This window comes from Silurus aristotelis (assembly GCF_946808225.1).
Source record: "Silurus aristotelis genome assembly, chromosome: 28".
Classification (NCBI taxonomy): Eukaryota; Metazoa; Chordata; class Actinopteri; order Siluriformes; family Siluridae; genus Silurus; species Silurus aristotelis.
This window is the reverse complement of record NC_139601.1, coordinates 15,638,875-15,664,363: the sequence shown is the minus strand read 5'-3', so window position 1 is coordinate 15,664,363 and position 25,489 is coordinate 15,638,875. Positions and strand designations below refer to the sequence as shown.

Genomic DNA, 25,489 nt, shown 5'->3' with positions numbered 1-25,489 from the left:
CATAATATCATACCATAAATCTTATGGTCAGAGACTTCATCACAGCTTCATTACCGGACACACTGGATCTCTCTGGATGTCTCGTATCAACACCCTGGTGAAGAAGGCCCAGCAGCGTCTCTACCATCTAAAACCCTTAAGGGACTTTTAACAACACTCTCAGGTGATTTCTACACCTGCACCATTGAGAGTGTCCTGACGGGTAGCATCACTTCCTGGTTTGGGAACCATGCAGGACAGGCGAGCCCCGTAGACTCCACCCACAAATGTTGATTTTACCTTTGCTTACAGAAAACACTGCTCTACACCATATTTGCTCTTATGCTTAGATGATGTGAAGCATGTGCACCATGCCAGTCTATGTGAATGATTTGTTACTATAGTAACAGTAATCTATTTTATCTTTATATTAACCAGTGCTGTGATTTAAACCTTAGATTTGCCTTGCAGTTACAACTAATGTCAGGGATCCTGTAATAAAAACAAATGGCTCGATATCTTCCGACCAATCAGCTTCAAGATTTTATGATTTTCATGATGTAAGGGAAAGCTGTCCTAGTGTTATCTGTATCATAATATCCTTGAACTTTATTAAGAAGGATTATCCTTTCATGAACTAATCTATAAGTAAGTACTGAGTATTGCCAAACAAATCACATCTTTCTGAATGATTGCAAATAAAGCATTTTGTTTTGAGATTTAATTTACACGTGCAATTTGATTTTGCAGATTCATACAAGAATGTGTTCTGAAATAGAAAAAGTTAAATAAATAAAATACAGATTTGATCCCATTTGTAGAGCCTAGGAAAAAAACCTAAATAATTGTATATAGAAATGTATGTAGGATGTCAAGAGAACTTAAATCTGTCCTAACTTGAAATGACATGACATGCCATCAATTTAATTCTTCATCGATGTAGTGTTGCACTTTATTTGTGGCGTCGGTTTGCAAATTAAAATAAATAAATAAATAAATAAATAAATAAATAAATAAATAAATAAATAAATAAACTTAATCAGGATCTATGTTAAGATTTTTCTAATGGCCTGGTGGACTAAGCTTTTGCTGCCCTCTAGTGGTCAGGTAAATTCTCATCCTGCTATAAAAACAATAATTGATATTTTCATGTAATCACTTTTCCTTTAATGCCATACTGTAACTGTTACTTATCAATATTCAAATGTTAAATTGACATTAAATAAAGGTTGTCGTTCTTTTTATAAAGAAATGAACAGAATAAAAGATGTAACAGAGAGTGGAGATGTGATGTTTATTGCCTAAAGAGGGTGTAAAGTTTGCAAACTGCTCCATGTTTAACTCTTAAACGTCTATTTGTTAATAAACATGTAAGCCTGCTGTAAGAGATAGAAAATATCAGACAGCAGTCTTGCATCAGTTTTTTGTTTGTCTGGAGTGTGTGTGTGTGTGTGTGTGTGTGTGTGTGTGTGTGTGTGTGTGTGTGTGTGTGTGTGTGTGTGTGTGTAAGTAAAGTTAATTAGTGCCACTGGGAACAATCGTATGATGACCAGTCTCAGTAGGCCGAGGTCTTTGTCAACACTATTTGTTCAGCTGTTGTTAAAAATAACCAAAGTGAGTTGATGAAACGTGTCACTGCCATACAGCTGCAACAAAAGCACGTTTTTTTTTTTGTTTTGTTTTTTTTTACAACATTTTATATTTCAAATGGTTTTTTGACACAATAATGTATTGTAGTATAAGAATTATAAGATGTGTATAAACCAGACACATTTGGCGAGAGCACCCTCAGTCTGGTGACATTGATCATGAAAAGCCTTTTAGGAAAATCTTTGTGGCCATGATGCAATCCGAATCAACAGGAGGGAAAAAAACATATGGCTCTGTGGCTCCTTCGAGGTTGTCTTCACTATCAGGTGTTTTCCCATGTGAATTCAAAGCTCTAGTTTCTCTGGTCGGACTCCCACAGGAAAGCAGCTCAGATTCACATTACCAACAGAACCATTATGTTCACCTGCCTAACTGTAGTACGAATATCATTAACACTACAGCTAATAAAAATATTACATTTTATTCTTATGATCATTTTCAAATAATAATTTATATATTATTATGTCCAAATAAAATCCGATGTACAATTTGTATGTATTCATTTTATTATATAATATTCTACCTTTCCTATTAAAAATAATAGTAATAATTACGATATGTTCTTCTTCTTCTCTGTATTATTATTATTATTATTATTATTATTATTATTACAGCACTATATAACAATATTCATATTTGTTCATTTTATGCTACTAGTATTGTTACTATTTATTAAATGTATGAGTTATATGCTTATTGTTTATATTATGTATTTAAACAGGTCTTAAACATTCATTTATAAGGCATGCATTATTTCATTTATTTTCTGAGTGTTGGAGTCTGTTTAAAATAGCTTAAGGTAAAAAGGTTAATAAATGAAAAACACATAAAATATATGAAAACCCATATGTAATGATAAGTTAAAAATAGCAATATGCAAGCTATATATATATATATATATATAGTTTGCACTATTAAACAAACATAAAAAAAATCAGTAAAAAAAAGATTTACAAAGCTAAAATGGCAAATATTTAGTGTGACCTGCAAGGAAGCTAGCTCTTGTAACCCTTAATAATATAGAACCGTAATTAATGTCATTACTAACACCTGTATTTGTCCTAATTTCATGCCTAAATAAATGGTGTCAAAAATTACTTGTGTGTTAATGTACGTTAGTACATATATAATACACACACACACACATATATATATATATACACATACAAACAATATATATACACTAATATATATATATATATATATATATATATATATATATATATATATATATATATATATATATATATAAATATAATTTTATTTTTTATAAAAAATGCAAGATGCTCGTTGTTGAAAACGCCATTTTCTTGAGCATGTTGGCAATAAAAATGTGCACAGGTTATACAAGGTGTACATACAGATGATATACAGATATGTAGAAAATAATATAGGATATTCTATGAATTACAGTTACATACAGTTATAATTATTCAGAGATAAGTTTATCCAGAATGTGCAGAGTGAAACTACAAGTACAAGTATGATGATTAATTGTAGTAAAATCAGTAAAGCATTAGTGAGCCATCAGTCTCATAGTACTCATGTTGTGATTATATTTATAGTCGATTTTACATGATTTTTTGTGATAAATTGTAAACTATTAGTACCTGGAGAAAGTGTAAACAGTGTGTGTGTGTGTGTGTGTGTACACAATGTTGCCTGGGTGTTTGATGCAATAACACTAGGAAACCGTTAGGGGGCGAAATCACCACCGACATCACAACTACTGCCGCTACTACCACGTGACCCATACCAATCCAACGCCATGGCGGCTGCGTGTTGAGATGAATGCAGCGGGGAAATGTGTGTGTGCGCAGCGTGTAATCAGGCTGGAAGGTTGCGCGGTGGTTTAGGGCGACACACAGATGACCGCAGACTGATGTCAGAGTTCGCAGTTTGGGCCCGAGATGGAGTGTCAAGGCGGCAAAGGGCAGACGACGCGCGCCGCGAACGCGCCGAACCAAGATGGCGAGCCGAGGTCCGACTGCGACGAGGATCCAGCGGCGGAGCCGAAACTCAGAGGCGCAGCGGAATCTAAACGCGGTTCCTCCACGGCGTCCAGCAGACCAGCCGAGGAACCGCCGCGGCTCAACTTCCAGATCCCGAGGAGGAGCAAGGAAAAGAGAGGTGCCTTCCTATACTGCCATTGTGTTTACGCTTCTACATGGGGGTTCATTTTTTTGTATAAAAACAACAACAAAAAAAGAATAATAATGGAGGCGGTCCCGTGCCCCCCCCCTTCCCCCCAGCTGTCCTCCAGATGTTGCTCTTCAAAAATGTTTAATGGACAGTTTTTAATCCAGAAAGGGACCGTGACGTCACGACTAACTCACTAACCGGTAGCTAATCTTGGAGATAACTAAACTCCAGTCTACAGTGTTACACCTGTTTCGCTTTAGGTTTAGATCTCACCTTCCGCCATATTTAACCCCTGTGATGGATCCTGCTTAAGAGCTCTAAGCTTCTACTTGTTGACCAGCTGACAAACACCACCACTAACATCAGCTTGCCAGAGAGAAATACTATCCCAATTTACAATACAGTCAACACCTCGAACCTGTATCTATAGCTATTACAGAAAAATGTGAATACAATTTAAATAGAATATATTACACCTACTTAGATGTATCAGGTTTAGGTTTGGTCTTTACTCTTGAGGTGAGCAGATGCCATGCCACACCTTTAGACCCCTGGGAAATCTTACCTGCAGCCATGTCTGGCTCTTTTGTTATATACCTTCAGCGTGGTGAAGAAATTTTCTGGCAGCAATAATATCAGACCGTGACGGGCAGCCTGGAGAAAAATCTTATAAATATACAGAGTTTACACCTGCCATTGGTTACAAGACGACAGTTTATTGTTAAGTGGTGTCCATAGGAGTCGAGTGTAGGATATATTTAAAAAAATATATCTTTCGAAGAGTCGAGTGGACGATATTAAAAGCTATTTCGATACAAGTCGAGTGTACGATATATTAAAATAAGTATATTTAGATGAGATTTGAGTGTACGATATATTAAAAATGAATATTCTTTAGCAGTTGAGTGTGCAATATATTAAAGTAACTATTTTCATAAGAGTCGAGTATGCGATATATTAAAATAACTAAATTTCTATGAGTCCAGTGTGCGATATTAAAATAACTATATTTCGGTAACTGTTGTGTGTACGGCACATTCAAAATTAACCTTGCCTGAAATCTATTCCTGTGCTATTTAACATAGAAATTATAACATCTTTTAACATATTATAAACGCCTAATGTGTTCGTTCACTGGAAGGTTTGAGAATAAAATCCACTCTCTCTTTTTTTAATAGATAGATTTGTCATTATGTGAAATGACCATTTTATTTATTTTTTTATACTTTGCAACCAGTGAAACCTTTTTTTTTTTTTTTCTCGCATGCATCAGGAGTTCGGGAAAATAAGTCAGTAAAACGAAATAATTAAGATTCATTGTTTACAAAATTTTAAATATTCCATTGGCTGATTCGTCGCAGGTGATGTTATGGATTTGATGTCTAGCTAGCTTGATGGTTATTAGTTGTGCCCCCTAGTGGAGGAAATTATAACAAATGTAAGGAATAATGCCTGGGAGAAACCTTGATGTTATTCAAACATAATGCTGGTGTGTTCTGCTGATACTACAGCGCATTTTAACTGTTTATATATATATATATATATATATATGCCTGTAACGTTATGAAATTATTGTCCATAGCTTATATAACGTTACAATAGAAAAAGTAATGTCAGAACGAAGCAAATGTAATTTAAACCTTCGAGTTCTGAACTCCCTCCAAAGCTGTGATGCAGAAAGTAAATCTGAACCTTCTGACCAATAAGAACAAAGCATTCAGACAAGGTGTGGTATAAAAAAACGTTCACAAAGCAAACAGGGACCACCAATCTCTCCTGAGAGTGTTCCAAAATTTTTTCGTTTGAATCATTATGGCATATGGCAGATCCTGAAAGCTTGAAAGAGGCCCCCCATACTTAGTTATAGTTGCTAAGCTACAACTGGTGGATTGCAGTTAGGAGTGAAGTTTAGCTTTTGACCTCGGCTCCCGAAGCTTGCAATTATGTTGAAACTCTAGGGACTAATTTAACAAGTTGATTAAGAATTGTTTTTATAAGAGTGTAACACGCATTACCCAAGAGAAATGTTTAGGACTGTACGATATTCAAACACACCTATTTGTCAAAGTTGGAATTGCAGTTAGAAATGAGGTTTCCTACTATTGTATTGTATATCCTCAGGAATGTTAGAAGACAGCATGTCGTTAAATAAAAATGTCGATTTATTTGTTCAAATTTGCTAATAACTTGATTAACTTCACTGTAAATTTAGCTGATTTTGCTATGCAAGATTTACTACAGAGTACAGAATTAATAGCAGTTTAATTATGTTGGCTTGGCTGGCTTATTGCATAGCATTAATCCTTATTATAGAATGAGTAACCAGAATGAAGTACATGTACAACAGGGATAGGCAACTACATGCACTGAAATGTTATAATATTCAGTATTTTATTGCTATTTTCATAAAAAAATTTTTAAAGGGATTCTGTCATAATTTACTCACCCATATATTATTCCAAATCTATGAGTTTCTTTCAGTTTCTTTTAAAGGAAAAAACTCATACAGAGTTGATGCATTGAGTAAATTATGAAAGAATTTCCTTTTTTAAATTTTCTTCCCTTTATTCGCAGTTTTATATAGCACTTTTAGTTGTTCTCTGAGAGTTTGAGAATGTTCTCCTAATCAAAAATAGGGTTTTTTGGGCATTTGTTGACATTTGCTTGTCATTTAATAAAGTTGGCCATTTAAATGAACATTAATGCACATGTTTTATAGTTAATAATCTCGTTGCATTAATTGTACATTGAGTTTTCTCAATAAAGAGTTGGTTGAGAAATTATGTAAAATGTGTTATTCTCGATTACTAATCTGCCCCGTGGTGTGAAGGAGGGATAAAATTGTGGCCCTGATCATTGAAAGTTGATCTCATTCCTGATCGATTGTAGCTAATCTCAGATGTAAATATTATTCAAAGATTTGCAGGAAGTTGTGATGAATTGAAATGCATTATGCTGCTTTTTTTTACCTCAGCGTTGTCAGCGTTTTTTTACCTCAGAATTTTGATCTCTACTATCAGTGTTTAGATGATGTATGTTGATGGAACTTAAGTAGTCGTGTATATACACGGTATAGCTTGTTTTATTGTTTGAAGTGTTTGTGTGCTTACTGCTGATGCCATGAGCAGCAGTGTCGATTTGAGGTCACTGTGAAGAACTTGGAGGTGAGAAGAAAGTGGGTTTCCAATGTAGGAAGGGGGTTTTCACATTTGAAGTTGAGTCATGAACTGTAGTCTAATGGAGCAATAGAATAAGAACGCTGAGGCATTTGATTTTTATTTCTTATACATATTTTGTAACACTCTTCAGAAGGAACACCAGTGGTATTGTTTGAGGATCATGTTCATGAGGTATTTTTGGCATATGAGAGAGGCTCGATCATACATCAACAGTCATGAAAAGCAAATCGTGCAAAAGGGCATTCAGGTGGAAATCTATGGTCATGAGAATCGTTACAAATATTCAACTTAATGAAATAGGTCGTGACAACTTGGGTTTGTTGAAATGTTATTTGAGTACAAGACCATTCAGACCGATAAGGTTCTTTTAAACAGTTGTATGTCACAATACACTGTTTTAATAGATAGATTTGATTGGATTGAGATACAATCATAGAGATTTGGTTTGTCGAACAATTTTGGTAACCATGGGTTGATTTTTACACCGGATGTAAACTGTGAAAGAGAGGTTTGTGGCACTTCCTGTGTTTGAGGCCCAGCTGTTTTGTGGTGAGAATCTCAAGATCTGCACCAACAGAAATGTGCTGTCCGAAGATCGAAAACTCTTCTTAATACTTTGGTTTAACAGATGCAGAGATTTATGTGGTTCTTACATGTGGCCACATTTCTAATGCTAAATTAATGGTTGTTGAGATTGTTATAGCGACAGTATGTTCCCATGATGAAGCGAAGAAAAACAATACAGGATAAATGAAATGAAGCAAAATGATTGGCATGGGGACAAATTCACACCATTCACCTTAACTGTTGATTTGTGTAAAGCTGCTTTGAGACAATGTCTGTTGTGAAAAGCGCTATACAAATAAACTTGACTTGACTTGAATGTACTGTATAGCGACACAATATTCCAACGATGAAGCAAAGAAAAACATTCCAGGATAAATGACCTTAAACTAAACAATTAGCACAGGCTTGTAACATTTATTTTAATATTCCTAGTATTTTTTAAACCTTAAATTATCCAAGGAACTTCTGTTCTTTACATACGCTATATAGAAAAAAGATTCTGGGCATCTGACCATAAGATTCATATGTGCTTTTTGAACATCCAATAATAATCCACTAGATTTTTGTCAGGTGTCACAAATACTTTTCTCCATATAGTGTAGCCCTCAGAGATAATTTCCCTCACCATGGGCAATTAACTGAATGTCTTTTCTCTGTCCTTAGCTCTGTTCCAGTACTTGTCCCCGGAGTCCAGAGAGTTTGCAGAAATCCTCAACATAATCACCTCTAGCTACAAGGATCCTGCCTCAAAAGCCAACTATGTGTACTCCAAACCTCGCCTCGTCCACAACGAACTTCTGGAGAAAGATGTAAGTTAATTTAACAGAGAATGCTTAGCCTCGTTTTTCTTTTGTAAAGGTGACATTTTTACAATCGGTCATTTGTCCTTATATACCAAGCACTTTTGAAAACCCACATTGGATTGCATAGAAAGTGTTGCTTAATTTTCTTTAAAAGCAGTGCCATTTGCAATTCAAACCACAGGTTTCAATACATTGACATTTCTATAGCAGCAGTTCATTCATAGGGACTTGAATGGCAGACACCCTTCAAAATGAAGCAAATTGAAAATAAGGTGAATAATAAGTGAATATTTTAAATACATTATTTGTGAAATGAAATAAATATGAATATATTAATTCTATTATTAATAGTGATGTAAATAAAAGACATCCAAATTAAAACACTCCACATAAATAAACGCAGTTTTATCCAAAATGAATAAAAAAAAAAAAAGACACAAACAAATTAACAGCACATGACATCAGTGAATCGCCTTTAGAGGCCGCTCTGACACTGTATAACGCAACCCGGAAAAACTATCGGTAGCAGTCAACTATCGGTGTTAATTAATCTGCAAAACCGATTAATCGGTTTTGAATAATCAATGTAGTACCTAGACATCTTATTGATAACAAAGCTGAACCTTTCATTATGTCCTCCTTATATGTTCAAGGAAGTACACTGCATGGTTAGGAACCATAAAGTTGTTATTTTTTGTTGTTGTTTTGCAAACAAAATAGAGAGCAGGGGGGTTTTTTCCTGATGGTTTTTGAACAAGAATATAAAAATACCTCTACATTGCATCCTACTTTAATTACTAGTCTTCCTGGCTGTTTGTTCCAGACATGGGGTTTGCCCCTTTCTGTATGTGTGGTGCGATAGAGTGAATTGTTGTCTTAACACCAAAGGTTGGAAATGTTGCAATGTTTCTATGCAGTTCATTGAGAAGAGAAAAGAGCTGAAGCAGGATGGACGCACTGACAAAGAACTGGCCGAGTCCTTTTGTTTTCTGCTTTCTGATAAGGTAAGTCATGTACTTTTTTTTTAGATATTTTTGTGGGGTTGGTTTTAGTTTTTTTTTTATTACGTGGTTAGATACTTTATTTAATGAAACGATTTGTTCCCACACATGGTCAGTGATTTTCAACTGCTGTGCTACCGCACACAAGTGTGCCATGAGAATATTTGGTGTTCTGTGGGAATTTATGTAATTACACTTAATTGGTCCAAAAAGTAGTTTAATTACTGGAAATAATTTGTTATTTTTGAGTGCCTGTGCCTGCAATGTAGTGTCTGGGAGAGTAATGGAAATACTCCTCCATGTCAGTAGGTAGGTAGCACAATGATGACCATTTGATTTAATGACAATAGAGTTAATGATGCATGTGAGAGGTAGCGTTGACAGCAATGGATACATACGTGTAAAGGGCTCTGGACAAAATTCTGACCCAGATCAAAGTCCTAGCATGAGTGGCAGTCAAACGAATACAAAAACGGTGAGCTTGAGGCAATGCGGTGAAAGTTATCTTTCGTACGGAGTATGCTACGCTTGGTGTGCAGGAGAAAGCTATCCAACAGTGCCATGGTACCCAGCAACCATCTCCAAAACACAATCTCCAACTGCTAATTATTTTGTAGGCCCACAAAGGTGAATAAGTGTGCTTTCAAAGCTAGCATAAGTAAAGGGCAAACCCTCTCTCTCTTTTTATTTACATTTTTTTAATGTTATTTTTTTGTTGTTGTTGTTTTTATACCCAGTACTATTACATTTAGCAAAACACATTCATTAACATTTCTGTCTTATTTTCAGGCCTCTTTCGTTTGTGAAAAAGGTTTATCAGCCGGCAACAGCTGGATGAGCCTTTTGGGGCATTCCACTAAAGGTAGGAATGCTATGCTAAGATATATCTAGAAATATCTTTAAGATTACAATTAGGGTTGCAAAATTCTGGGAATTGTCAAGACTGGAAACTTTCCATGGGAATTAACAGGAATTAATGGGAATAAACTTAGAATTTAAAACAAGATTGCAGAATCTAACAAAATGGCAGGTTAGCCTATAACGAGGATTTTAAATGTAGTTGAAAAAAATCGCATTTTGGTCAAAACAACCAGGTTTAATGCAATTTCAGTTGAATTTCTACCCTGCACATTCATCAATCACATGCGCACAGCACACTTACTACTTCTGAGGCCACGCCCCCTACCTGCACTGTACATTTACATTTACATTTGCGGCATTTGGCAGACGCGCTTATCCAGAGCGACGTACAAAAGTGCTTTTAGTCTCTAGCAATGAATAAATCTACACTGGTACGCAAGATTACAAACTTAATATAAATATAACTCTTGAATTCTACAAAGCAAACTTGAAAAGTGCTAATTTAAGGTACATTCCTCCATAACACAACATGCATCATTTCTTAAATCCTGCACACAAATTAATATGTAAAAAAATAAAATGAAAAATTATCTTGCGGGTATTCAAGTAATTTACATAAAGATTACATACATTTATGTTTACAATTTCCATGTGCTGTGTGTGAGCTTTTGTGCAAGGAAATTATACTAACCGTTAAATCAAAGACAAAAAAAAAAAAAAAAAAAAATCTGTATTAGTTTGTATACATGTCCGCTTATGACCAAACTAAATGTTTATATATTTGTTTGTATATGATGCAGTTAATATAAATTTCCCCAAATTTCTAATTCGTTTCCCTAAATTCCTAGAAATTCCTGTTTAGTCTACAAATTGGAATATTTCCAAAATTCCCCCGATGAAGTTCTCATAGAAAGTGCCCGGAAATGTTTCGCTCTTTGCAACCCTAATTACAATGTATGATTTTTATTTATTCATTTATTTTAAAGACATAATCATTTATTTGTTTATTTATTTTGCAATTTTAGGCATTTATTTGTGTCAGTTCTCTGACCTGCTACAAAGCAGTCCCTATGAGCCTGGCTTCACCGGAGAGATCATCATCTTCAAAGTGATAAAGGTAGCTACACACAAAATTCACTGCACAGGTTGTATGGCCCAGTAATTTGTTAAACTTGATAAAAACAAGTGTTTGATTCTGTTTTTAGGGTAAAGTAAAGAGCATACATGACAACATGTTAAGAGGTTTGGATCCTACACCTAAATTCGACAGCCATTTCTCTAAGAACGCCAACAGAGTGACGACCCTGACGTCTTACAAGGCATTTGAGTATACGCAGGTATACATTCTTATTGTTCTTTGTCTTTACACGTTTCCGGTTGTTTTATTTCCTGTACAGTCAACCCCTGATAATTCGTGGCTCGGAAAATTTGCGGGTTCTCATTTGTAACCTAACTTAACAGCAAGTTGAGGATTATCTTGAAAATCGCGGGACTCCGCAGCGGTGACCGAATGTCCAGGAACGTTAGGAATAACATTTTAAACTGTTTTCACTAACAAATTACATAACATTTTTTAAAACGCACTACTGTACCATAAGGTACCATATGGGACTGCAGGGGTGCATCCAAAATTTTCAGAACTCGTCTTAGAAGGTAATCCCCGCGAGTTCCGGGGGACCACCGTATTGTTGTTCTGTATACATGTTAGCATTGCTCCTGACTTCACTCGTGCTAACTTATTGTGATTTTTTTTTTTTGTTTGTTTACAGCAATATTTCTACGAGTATGTGGATATTGAGCCTGCATCCAGACCAAGGCACGTGTGTCCATATGCCGTAGTTTCTTTTCAGTTCAAAGCCAAGGAGGCTATAACATCGGGTCCTAAAGCCTCGCCTCTGCAGAGGTATCCCACATACACTGCTAGCACACTTGCTTGTAATAATGCTTATCAAAAACTATCTGTAGCATCTTACAAAAACAAAAATGTATTCATAGGTCCAACAGTCTGCCGTCAGGAACAAGTAGAGGTCTGCCCCCTTTTTTATTCTCTAGTGTTTGTGTTTTAACTCTGTGTCTACAGTAATATTGCAATAGGATTGCATGCAAAACTTTAAAATCTCCCCTACACTTTTGCCTTTTCCTTTTAGAGAAGCATGGCTACACTGTCTGGAAAGGCCACTTTGTGAACACAGGGAAGGATTTATATCCAGCAAGTCTTCATTCCATTTCTCAACCTTTTCTACCTTTTAAAATGTGAGTGCTCTTGTTTCTTAATTATTCCAGATATCAAACTCATTTTTAGGTTATAGGCTAAATTACACATTACTTAACATGAGAGGTCTGAATTCCTGTACAGAAAGTTTTTATTTATTTATTTTACTCTTTAAAGTTCAGCACATGGTTAATCAGAATGGCTGCTAACAGTAACAGCAAATAAGCACCTTTTTCCTCTTAAATGAAAATTTACTGCAAATTGTAGCATATATGACAATGCACTATATTTACTGTTATGAGGAGATATTTACAACGCTAGTTGGGAAATAGTGATGAGGATAGAGGCACCCATGTTTTCTGCCACTTTGTATTTGGAGGCCATAAAACGGTGTATGTATGAAAAAGCTCATTGTCCACTTTTAAGGCAGTTGAAACACAGCAAATATTAAATTAAGTATTCGCACCACATTACAAATACCACCCGAGTAGCCAATCGAGACATACTGAGATATTTGTTCATTTAAATTGAACTGCAAATCATTTCTGTGAAAAATGCTTTAAAAATCTCCATGTATAGGGAAAGTGTAACTATAAAACTGCTCCATCATGATTCATTTCTCTGTAAAAATCAAACCACAGAATCTATTTTATTTTTATAGTTGGAACTACGTCCTGAAATATCTTGATGACCTCAGCTGTTATGATTCGCAATTACGCAATATTTCTAAGAACGTGGATCTTTTGTACCAGTTGTTAGCACTTTTAGAAAACCGGGAGCAAATCGTTCCCAACTGAAATACAAACGAAAACTACGGAATTACCAATTTTGCCAATCAACCACTGACTGTGATGTTGATTGTAGAGCATTTACCTGTTAATGAAACGATACAGCCTGGAATTGAAATAGACTTTCCACTGTAGCTGGGTAATGAGGAGTTCAGTATCTTTAACTCACTTGTATCAGTCTGTTTGGTGCGAGGTTTATTTCTATAGTTTGCCCATTAATACAATGAGAGAATAAAACTTTTTTCCCAAAAAACTTTTGAGTTTGTGATTTTCTTTTTTATTGTTAAAAATCACAGATTCCAAATTAATTTCCTTGGCCATAAAAATACCCACATAAATCAGTTAATTGTTGTGTTGATCCATATACTATGCATTTCATTTACAGTAATCTTGTTTCAAATCATTTTCCAGACCAGACAAGCTGGAGATGGGTAAAGTCATGAGACTAGACCAAGTAAAAGGCTTATTTCCAGCTGCACTTTTCTCCTGGGATCTTTACTCTGGCTGTCATGAAGGTAACCTTTTCAGTCCTTACCAAGGAAATTAGTAACACTGAGCGAACCAAGAGCAAAGCCATCGTAACACAACACCTGGTCATTTCATGGTTAAATACACATATATAATAAAGATGCTCGCCAGATGTGAAACACCAGAACTCAATATTGCCTGACTGACCTGCTGACTTTGTGCTTTTCTAAATTCTTGTACATTTGCATTTGCATAAATGTGAGCTATCTGTGGAATTTCCATGCTCTGTCTTTTTGTGCAGTGTTCAAGAGTGGAATGTACTGCAGCCTGTTTGAGGTTGTAGGAGAGAAAAACAAATCAGAAGAGGGCCTGGCTGAGCTGTTCCAGGAACTGGAACAAAAGGGATTGGTAGGTATCCCTTTCTTGATGCTCCATATCTGATTAAATGTGTCGTTTGACACTGTCAACTTTATTTATTTAATTTATTTAAAATTAACCTAAGCATTTACTCTCCATGTGCAGGTGTTGATGAATATGTTGAAAGAGAGAGGTTTTCTCATCTTTCTGTCTTCAAGCCAAATGTCCAACTCGAACGGTACGCCGTCTTTTTTGAGTGACCGTCTTAGTTTTGATTGATTTATTTATTTTTTTACAAATAAATATGGCGTCACTTCACACGAATAAAACGCTATCTTGCTGTTTATATGTTTTAAGAACGCAGAGCAGGCTGGAAAGCGTCCTCTCAAGCTCTTTTCATCTATCAGTATGCACGGGACGTGTCAAAATTCTGTAAGTATTAAAGCACACGCTGTAAATTGTGATCATGGATTTAACTTTTGTGTATTTTTTTTTTTGACACCTGACTATAGGGGTGGAAATCTGTGTTTCCAGAATGACTATATTCGGTTTCAGCAGGTGCACATGGATTTCACTACAAACCACACGACACACAGAAACGCTGACGAAACCACACCCCCTTCAAAAAAATATATAAATAAAACCTGAATATTGACTGATAAGTTACTGAATACTATTTATAAAGAGATGTTAGCATGTTAGATGTTCTTCTGCTCCTGCACAAGAACAGAGTACGACATGTAGTGAAATGCTTTTTACGGCTGTCCAATATGTAAACATGAAAATATAAATTTAATATAAAAATTAAATTAAGTAAAATAAAATAAAAATATAAAGTGTATTTAAAATATAAGTATAATTATAAAAGTATGAAAATAGGGTTTCTTAACCTTATTTTCATACTGGTTTCATACTGGTTCAGACTGGTTCAAGGTAAAGGTTGGACTGCATCAAGGATCGGCTCTGAGCCCTTTCCTGTTTGCAGTGGTGATGGACAGGTTGCAGGATTAAAAACTAATTTATGAGAGGAACAGCGCATGTAGGACGTTTTGGAGACAAGGTGAGGGAGGTGAGATTGAGATGGTTTGGACATGTGCAGAGGAGGGACATGGGGTATATTAGTAGAAGAATGCTGAAGATGTAAGAATAATTGTCACACAAGTAGATGACTTTAGTAGCAGACCAAACCGAATACTATAACAGCCATAATGTCAGTTTGCAACATGTAAAAAGAATTCTTGAAAATCCTTTGGCAGTTGAATGGCAATTGTTTTCACTTATCTAAAATTACAGTACATAATTTAGCAAAAAAGAGCAATCTACAATACAGAAATGTATAAACTTTACAGTATACATGTATGTGGCAGCAGAGCCGGATGCGCTCCGTTTCAGTGTCCGACTTCGATAAAAAGACAAACGCACACAAAAAAAGCGCTCTAACACTGAGGCAACTGAACTCTGTCGACCGTTCAAAAATTTCAATAGCACGCGTTTTTTTTTTGTAAATTTTTTTACATCGTAAGATAAAAGAAATCGCAAGTGGAACCATCGTGAAACTGTAAATTCATCTGTAGCGCTGAAAGATATGATTAATGATAAATAATTTTGCAATATGTTTTTCTGAGATGGTTGGTATTGAGTTAAAAAAATTTATAAATAAATGACTTCCTTTGTGGGCATGAAACTCAGTTTAACATTTTTTACTATTGTTTTGCAGGCAGTTTGTTACCTAGATTCTAAATCGTAATACACACCTGTATCATGTAGATGTTAAGTGTCATGATATTTCTTTATTAGCTTGGCCATATCAGTTCTTACAGTTCTTGATCACTTGAAGAGAGAGTGAAATTTGTACCTAAATTTTTTAATTTGCATACATTTGTTGTTGATCGTTTAAGCACCGGAAACGCGTGCCGCCTGCACACCTTTGATCCCGGTGCCCCAGGAACCTGAAATGCCACACTTGAACAGCTTCATCCCAGCATACCATTACGCTCTCAGCAAAGTGCGCTGTAACCCGCCACCTAACCTGAGTGCCGGAGTGGAGCAGCAGGCCCGCGAATACTTCAGCAGCCTTTACGAATCCAAACCCATCCAACGAATCCGACTCAACTACGATGTAAAACTGGACGACAGAGAGAAGCTCTTTCCTGCTCCCAAACAGAGATTCAACCTTGAAGGCTATATCCGTTCCTACTTCTTCAACCCCGGTCTGTACACGATGCCTGTTGAAAAAGCCAAAAATTTGGTGGAAAAGTTCAGGTGTGTTTCAGCGTCTAGGACCGACCCGGAGACCGCGGATTCTGCCGAGGCTTCTAGTGACCCAGAGGGAATGAACGGGCTTTTAAACTTCGTTCAGATAAATAAAATGAAGGAAGCCAAACCGAAAGAGGTAGCATCGGATACACAAGGTTTAAAGAGGAAGTCGGAGGAAGAAGAGCAGAACGTTACGGCAAAGTGTTCGAGGATGGCCACGCCCAGTAATGGAGAAGCTGAAGAAGGTCAGGGTAAGGGAAAAATATGCAGAACAATTCTAACAGTGATGAAGAAATATTATTATAATGCAGGCATCTAAATGGAGCACCCTATGGATGTCTTAATTTAATATAATAATAATGTAAGATTAACGGAAAGTTATACATCAATTTATAACATGAGTATTTTTTTGAGCTGTCTCTATAAATAAATAATAATAATAAAAAAAAAGTAAAAACTAGTTACCAGATTATAGTTAGCTCCAGTGATGGGTGCCATGTGTAATTTATTATTGTGAATTTAATCATATGCAAACTTTCTTCGATGTATTAGGAGGTAACTTAAGGTTTCTTTATCTCTAAAGAAACCAAGATACCCATCACCACTGTCCTCGCAACTCCACCCATTCAAATGTATTTGTATCTTTTTAAGCCGAGACGTCCTGCCAGTCTCTGGCTGATGTGCTGACCAGCATTGGTGTTCAAGACACAGACCTTAGGAAGGACAAGAATCAGGAGGCACTGAAGGTTGTAGAGTTACTAGACCAGTTCAGCAAAACCACTCAGGATACAGCCTTGAGGAAGGAGAGCGCTCAGGTGGTACTGGTCAGTAAGATGCTGGACAGCCTAACGAAAAAGTTACGCAGTTTTGACGAAGAACTGCAAATGAGCAGGGAAGACCCTGAGAAGAACCTACAGGACAGCATGACCAGCCTGGGCCTTCTGACCAACTGCGACACTGACTTAAGAACTCGATTCGCGGATGACGACGATCAAGAAGCACAAGGAAAAAATCTTGAGGTACCACCTTCATTGTGTTGGCAATATTATTACGTTATCATATGCTCTGTATGGACCTGTGAAATTGTCTGGGACATAATTAGGATACAAGAGCAGTACAAATGTGAAGATTGAAAATATTGACCGTGGAGATAAATCCTGTAATCGATCACAAAATGATCGTTTCAGGAACACATTTTAACCCTCAACAAATAAGATGAAAGAAACGCCGACACCACTGTACTACTAAGACACTGTTATATTGATGGCACGCAGTGAGATCATTAGATTTCAGAATCAGCATGTGTTTTATTGCCAAATGAGTTTACACACACAAAATTAATATGAAAGTACAGTATATAAAGAAATTAAAATCTAGAGATTAAAATAAAAGGTTTATACAGAAGGTACAGTCAGGGTGTTGTGCAAAATTTACAAATCCTATATACAGAGTATGTGCAATGTACTAATAGAACATAACGTGTATTGCATATGTTTAAAAATTGGTTTTACATTTATTGCACATTTTATTGTTTAATTGTTAATTTAGAGTTTTAATGTTAATTTATGTTCTGTCTAATTTATATTAAATTAAGGGGATGCACAAAATGTGTAGGGTTTCATATGGACTGATATAAATATGACTCCTTATTGATTTATATTTTTTCAGGCTGCAACTAACGATTATTTTGATAATCGATTAATCGGAAGATTATTATTTTAATATTTTTGTATTAATTGGGAAAACACATTTTTCTCAATTTTTTCCAGATTTTTGCTTATTTAAACATATAAAACACTAATTCAGAATATTTGTTTATAAAAGTGTACTTAAAAAAAAAAGAATTCTTTAATTTTGAACAAATTCACTCATACTGGATTTTTGCGTTCTATAAGAACAGAATAAATTTGAGTATGCAAGGTAAAGCAATTTGGGTAAATCAACATGTGAATTGTTTTTAATGATAATTGCAGATGACAAGGCAAAAAAAAATCTATATAAAATATAACGCAACATTGTTTTGACAATTTTTGTCAAAAAAAAAAATATTTTGTTGTGAAGATATTAAGCATCTAGAATATATAATAAAATTATGTATAATAAGTTATATATGCATAAATTAAATATAGATATTGAAAACACGCATTTGAAAGTAGTAAAGCAGCAGTAAATCATGTTTAAAAACGGATAACTGTTGTTGTGGTCAAATGCTATAAAAGAGAATAAAACGGAAAAACGCAACAAGCTAACAGGCTTGATTTATTTATTTATTTATTTTATAAAATATGCATTGGTGTACAAATGCATAAGTATTTGCTGAAAACCACAACAGTGACTAAGATGTAATAGGTTGCTGCTGTTTTTATTTGCTGTTTTTAGATTTAGTGTTTGTTTTAATTAAAATCATAACGATGTCGTGAGCGAGTTGTTTGCGCAACCTGATGCTCCCGAGTCACGACACAACATTTTCACATGATGAGGATTATACAGTATACAGTTTTTGCTTACTGTGATGTTTCGCCTTCATCTATGGGGCGCACACTTTTTCCTGCTGCTGGTTGACCCTGATGTCATTTCGCAAGCTGCAGTGTTACGAAACTTAAGCGGCCCAACTATCGATATTGATTTTATCGGTTAGTTATTGCAGCCTTATTGTTGTAATAAACTAAAAAGGACAATGGCTGTAAGGAAAGGCATCATGCTGAGCACATAAAAGAGGGAAAATGATATGGCATTGTGCGTTGTTTGGTGTAGTCTTGGTCAGTGGTGCCATGCACTTTTGTACGTTTGTTGTGTACGATAAAGTTAGGAACATGTGGGAAGTGGTAAAAGAGGCAGTAATGGGTGAAATTTGTAAAAATGCATGTAAATGAAGACTCACCATGACAACACAATGCTTATCTTGTCATAGCTATTTCTTTTGAGCTGACTGGAGTTTCTAATTTTAGGAAGAAACTGCTGGAAGCTTAAGCAGCCTGGAGGCTTTCAGTCCATGCTCCGATAGCAACGGACAACAACGCACTGACAACATCCCGGGAGAGAGATCGATTCCCTGGGTGCTTATTCCCATCACAGGTAGAAAAATACTGAATGTCTTGTAATACTGAATATTTGGTGTGGTGTATTTACGATTAAAGTCTTTTCTTCGAACGTCTGCTTCTGTGAATATACAAATTGGGTAAAATAAACCGTAAACCTACACTCACCCAAACCATTCTCTTGGTAAATCTGAGAACATGTTCCTTTACAAGATCTTTTACATTTTCTGTCATTTTGTAGAAACAGACATATAAACATTAAGTATTAGAATGAAGAAAGCGAGCAAAGAAAGAGGCTTTTCTTTCTCACATGTACATTACAGCACAGGGAAATTCTTTCATCGCATATCCCAACTCGTTTGGAAGCTCGGGTTAGAGTTCAAGGTCAACCGGGAAACAGCGCCCCTTAGAGCCAAAAGGGTTAAGGGCCTTGCTCAAGGGCCCAACTGCCACAGCAGTAACCCAGAACCACCACCAGCCTTAACAAGCTACCAGTTATTGAAATATTATCTATATCTGCTACAATGTACACTGTATGGCCACACAAGTGTATAGAATTTCTTTTGTAGCTTTTGTATTTCCTTCACTGGAATTAAGAGACCCAAAACCAATATTCATGAAGACATGGTTTGTGAGGTGTAGTAGAAGATCTGACCGGAATAATGTACACAAATCTACAAATGAAACCAAATCTCCTCCTACATTTCAAATTCTCGTGTAAAGCCTTCTCAGTAGAGTGGAGGTGTCTTCCTCCACTCTATTTGTGTAATTAGGTGTCCACAAACATTTGGCCATGGAGTGTACTGTCAGTACAGGTTCAATACACAGTCAATTTCCATGAAGTGTTCTTCCTGTCAAAATGAGCCGATGTATCTTGTGATGCAATGGTATGTAGATAAGCATCGAAAACTGACTCTGTAATGCTTTCGCAGGTCTGAAGACTGAAAGACACAGCCATCGAAGGGACCGAAATCTCGAGGATCCCCGTTTCATCCAAAGCCCCACAGTGTCGACTTTGACCAGCCCGAAGAAACAAGATGTCACGCCTCCTGATCAGACTGACACCAGTAACGTGGCAGCCGAACCCGACCTCAACTCGGCGGCGGATCAGGACACAGGGAATTCTGACGTGCCGAAAGATTCAGATATTCGGGAGCAGAAAGGGACCTCGTTCAGTGACGTCGACGGAATCGTCGGCGAGCAAATCTCCGGGTTCTCCGCCGAGATCGAGGGTCTTTTGCGAGAAGAGCGCGTCTACTACGTTTCCTATTCTAGCTCTCAAACGCAGAGAAACCCAACGCAGTCGGTCATGGCACCTTTCTCTGAGTACGTCTCGCATTTTAACACGCCGTTTCCCACGCACAACTACGTTAACTCGTTCAGAGAAAGCGTCACTGCTTTCTTAGATCAGACGAGTAGACGGGATAGCACGGCACTCTTTCCTCCTTTAGATCCCGAAGTTCTTTCCGACTCGTCCTCTCCGAGCATCAACGCACAGAGTCACTCTCCCATTGCCGCTGCAGTGAAACCCAGCTCTGAAGAGGAGCACCTCCAACCTTTGCAGGATGCACAATTGATAAATGGGTCACTGCAGGCAGAACAGGGGTCCCTGATGCGCGAATCGCTCGAATCCCCTTCCGACGAGGCTTCACGCATTAGCAACCAGGCGTTCTGTGGTGCAGAAGAAAATAGTAGAGCGTCCAACAGCGATTCATCCTTAGAACCGGCTCCGGCTGCCATCAGCAACGTGATTAATCAGCTTCAACCCGAAGTGTTTAACAACCTTATGAAGATCGTGAGGGGTGTGCAAAAGAACGTGGTTCACTTCTACATCCATTGTGTGGAAGAGGAGAGCGATGTGTGCTGGGAAATAAAGGTAAAGCTCTGTTCTGTCCTGAGCAATTCATTCCATGCCTTGTTTACGGCACCAGTTTATTGGGTACATTAGGTATTGTTTGGTGAATACAATCATATGTCAGCATCACCCAAATATTATGTAGCCAGTGCAAAATAATGCACCTAAATATATATAGATTTTGACAAACATTGGCACCAAAATCCAAATATTTTGGTGTACCTAATAAACTGGCTGTAAATTATCCACACCATCTTTCTTTGCATCTGTTGCAGGACTATTTAACGAAACTTGGCAATCCGGAGTGCGATCCTCAGACCTTTCTTGAGAAAAAGGACAGTCAAGACAAACTCCTCATAGTCATCCAAAACATCGACATTGCCGCTCACATCCACAAGGTGCGTTACACGTCCATAATTTTCCTAAACAGCAAAAACGAACATATTTGGCCATCTTGCTCTTGACACGTCACTTCCTTGTCCTATGTCACACTCATTGATTATGCTGTTACACTGATCTCATACCTGGGATTAACCAGTATAACCAGCAGCCTTATGCCTACATCTGTGCTAATATTCAGTTTTGCATAATTGTAGCAGTAATATATTTTGATGTATCTTCAGAAGTCCTAAGAGGTCACGGATTCTATATTTGTCTCTCGTGATCACGGCAACTGGTTGTTTACTCGTGATCAGTGCTTAAGAGCAGCAGTGCCCAACCTTTTTTTTTTTTTTTCCTCAGACAATATTTTCACGCCTTTAAGGTGTGGCGGATAAATGATACAGCCGTCATTAAAACTGGTATTTCCTGAATATTGTAATAAACGTGAATCCACTGTGTTGTATTTTTTTTGTTCATTTTGCTGGGTTTCAATTTAGCGGTAATGTAATGTATGTGTTAGCGGCCGGAGCAGCCCCTTTAAGAAGGTAGCGGATGGAGGTAAGGCATGTGACCGAGGCATCATGATGTGCATCAAGAGTGAGTCATAGACAGATGTAACGGAGAGAATCTGGTGATTTTACAAAATAGAACCGTTTAGAATCAGATAATAAATAAAATGTAAGTTATGTATTCTTTCTGTGCAGCCCGGTGGGTTCGGGACCACTGATTAATAGCATGTTCTAGAGGCAGCGTCACATTTGTCTATCGCTGACGGACACAGAGCTATTTCACTTTAAATGATTCCTCGATCAAAGTGAAAGTAATGATGCTGCCTCTTGAACGTGCTCTTCTGACAAATTCACTGGAAAAATCGTTTCCTCGTGATCAGTACTTAAGGTTTGTTAGGATCACGAGAAAATCCGCTGTGGCGACCCAAAACAGGAGAAGCAGACAGACTTCCTTTCGTATTGTGTATTATTTGACATTTGTACTCTTAGAGATTAAATAATGTCTTCTGGTTGAGATACATAAAGTAGAGAAACACACGTCACTGAAACAAACAAAGTGTGACATTTTACTGCACTTGGAAATCTGTACTGTTTTACAAATAGTTAAAAACTTCTATACTTGTCTTTTGTTCTGCCAGATTCCTGCATTAGTGTCTCTCAAGAAGCTGCGATCAGTAAGCTTCGCCGGAGTGGACAATCTTGACGACATCAAGAATCACACCTACAACGAACTGTTTGTTTCTGGCGGCTTCATCGTCTCGGACGAATTCGTCCTTAACCCTGACGTCATCACGCTGGGTGAGGATTTATTCAGTTTTATTTTGACGTTTCTGAAAATCTGATTACACCCAGAGGCTTCACCGTCATCAGCCTGCAGGTTTCCATTGATCATGTGTATTAGAAAATGTGCCTTTTTTTTTTTTTTTTTTTGTAGAGAGACTTCAGACCCTTCTTCAGTATCTCGAGGAGCTTAATACACCTGAGAGTCCATGGAGATGGTGGGTTCATTGTAAAACTCACAAAATGGTCAAAGAGCAAAGCAGGTTTGTTGTCTTTTTATAATTTATTATTATAATTTAATCCCATTGCTCATGTCTTTTTCCAGACATCTGAACTGTGTTTATTGGTAAATTCATCTGTTGTTTTATATCCATCACAGAAGTTGGCCATGTAAATAATTACATCTGTCGAATTTTATTTTATTCCATAAAATACTTTTGCCTATTCAAAATTAACAGTGGCATGTTGACATTGCATGAGCTTATCAAACAATGTCTCAGCAATCCTGCTCAATTCTGTAATGTGAATTCTGTGTATCCTCAGGTGTAAAAGTGAAGCCTTGAACGTTCTGAACCTCCTCACCACCTACCACAAAAAACAAATAGTCGAGTTTCTGTCGTATCACGAGTGCGATGCTCCGTCGCACCAAGCACCTGACCTGGACTGTCTGGTGAAGCTTCAGGCTCAGAACATCAGACAGCGTCACGTAATATATCTCACAGGTACTGATTTTACAAGTCAGTTGATTTATAATATTGTCACATTAAAGGTTTTTCAGTACTTGTGTAATATTCAGTATGACTCTTGCTTCGTTTTGTTTTAACAGAACGCCGCTTTGAGATGTTTCCAAGTTATTCTAACAGCGGCATCGTTATAGCAAACATCGATGACATCCTGTATAGTATGGCCAGTCTTATCGGTGAAGCAGGTGACAAACCAGCATCCTCAGATCTGCTTTCCAGCCCCACATCCCCACTGTGTGAGTAAACATGAATTATTGGTGAACGATTACAACTGGCTTGGTATTGCATATTCAACACTTGTTCAGTTTTTTAAATTTTTTTGGTCTAATGTTGTTTGTTAATTCAGTGAGAGAAGAGGACATGGCTCTCAGCTCTGAAATTCACATGACGCGAGTGAGGACATCTGCCCATGCTAAAACACGTCTGTCCCCTATCTGTACAGACCTACATCCTGGTCCTCTTGCTGACATGGGTGCTGATGTATTTGACTGTACAGTAAGAGAAAAAGCACCTTGTCCCTCACCTACCTCTGGGATAACACCAAATCAAAAATTAGATTATGAAGCTCTGAGAGATGTCATTTCCCATTTCAAAAATGCCCGCATGCAAGCAAGTTCCTGTGCAGGCCAGAAAGGACCAGGATCTACCAACCTCCAGCAAAGCTTTCTGGGAAAGAGCGACAGGCTTCTATCCGTTCCTAGGGGCTTTACGGTGGATCGCTCAAGTCGGTCCGCTTCTCCGTTTCAAGCTGCTGTTGCTTCGCAGGCTTTGAGTCCACTGGAGGAAGTCAGGCGAAGAGAGCAAACTCGTGCAGAAACTACGTCTGCCTCAGAACAGGTTGTTATGTCTCAGACTCAAGATCAGGTCGGCTCTGGAAAACAAGATGGCATGACTGTGCCAGCTTTGGTCATGGTAGAGACCAACAGTAATGTATCTAGGGACAAAGAATCTACCCGGAATCGCACACCTGACTCAGAGGTCACTGATGAATCCCTAAAAAAAACGAGTAGTGAGAGTGGCTCGAATCAGGAGAAGGAGGCGTCAGAGCAGGAAGGTACAAAAAGTCAGATCCCAACCACGAGCTCATCTAGGGTAAAGGCAAGGGGGAAAACGGGGACGGGCAGAAACCGTGGCGGCAGCATCGGCAAACGTCCAGTGTCTGGGTATTCGGCTTACGGCATGAATACTTTAGTGGCCATGGACCGGATGATGCAGGGTGCCAGTTTGTGGCCTGCTGCTCAAACTTCTCAGAACAGTGCTATGGGACTTAGATCCCAGCTAATGAGCAGTTCAGGGCCCAACACATTAAGACATTCAGGTCTTAGGAGCCTTTTACCAAGCAGCAACATGGCCTTCAACAATTTCACTCAAGGAACAGCGACAAGTATGTGGGGAATTCAGCCCGGTGTTGGACTAGGACAAGTTCACCGGACGCAGTTTCTCCAGAGCTACGCCTGGCCTAGGAATCCTGCATTCCAAGGCAATGGACATCCTCCTCCTAGAGGGGGGTATGGTGGCTGGTGAAAGAGATCTGCCTGTAAATAGTTACATTTACAACTTTTTTTTGTATTTTTTTTTTTTTAACATTCTAACTGAAAAAGTAAAAAAAAATAATAATTCACTACTGAATGTGCATTGTATAATTTCACATTTTGTACAGACTGCTATATTTGTATTAACTTTTTGTTGAATTGTCTGGTTTATGTTTTTTTTTTGGAAAACACGACAGGCAATTATGGCCTTGCTTTTAATGTTGACCTTTTTTTAAAAACTAAAAGAAGTGCATTAAAGCGATTGTAGCAGTTTATTGTTCGTTAATAACAATTGTTGGCTCTTAAAGTTTGATCCTCCGCTTCCCTGTGTGTCTCTAAATGAGTTTCATCCATTATCCCAAAAAAAACAAAAAACCATGTGGGGTAC

General features: G+C 37.3%; 1 protein-coding gene across 2 annotated transcripts; it reads left to right on the top strand.

Annotated features, from left to right (window-relative positions):
• The first annotated feature begins 3,342 nt into the window (after positions 1-3,342).
• Positions 3,343-25,387, top strand: tasora (transcription activation suppressor a). Of its 2 annotated transcripts, none has more exons than XM_083534355.1 (23): positions 3,343-3,759; positions 8,181-8,326; positions 9,238-9,324; positions 10,111-10,183; positions 11,208-11,299; positions 11,388-11,519; positions 11,952-12,085; positions 12,178-12,209; positions 12,330-12,435; positions 13,594-13,697; positions 13,952-14,058; positions 14,173-14,245; positions 14,365-14,439; positions 15,906-16,508; positions 16,915-17,282; positions 19,212-19,338; positions 20,234-21,177; positions 21,432-21,554; positions 22,685-22,844; positions 22,981-23,089; positions 23,370-23,548; positions 23,653-23,805; positions 23,916-25,387. In XM_083534355.1, exons 1-23 carry the CDS (start codon positions 3,540-3,542, stop codon positions 25,091-25,093), a joined length of 5,325 nt encoding a protein of 1,774 aa, XP_083390481.1. In that variant the 5' UTR covers positions 3,343-3,539; the 3' UTR covers positions 25,094-25,387. The 2 variants fall into 2 exon arrangements, with proteins under 2 accessions (XP_083390481.1, XP_083390480.1); XM_083534354.1 differs by having other exon boundaries at positions 3,344-3,759; positions 15,906-16,514.
• The last annotated feature ends 102 nt before the right edge of the window (positions 25,388-25,489 follow it).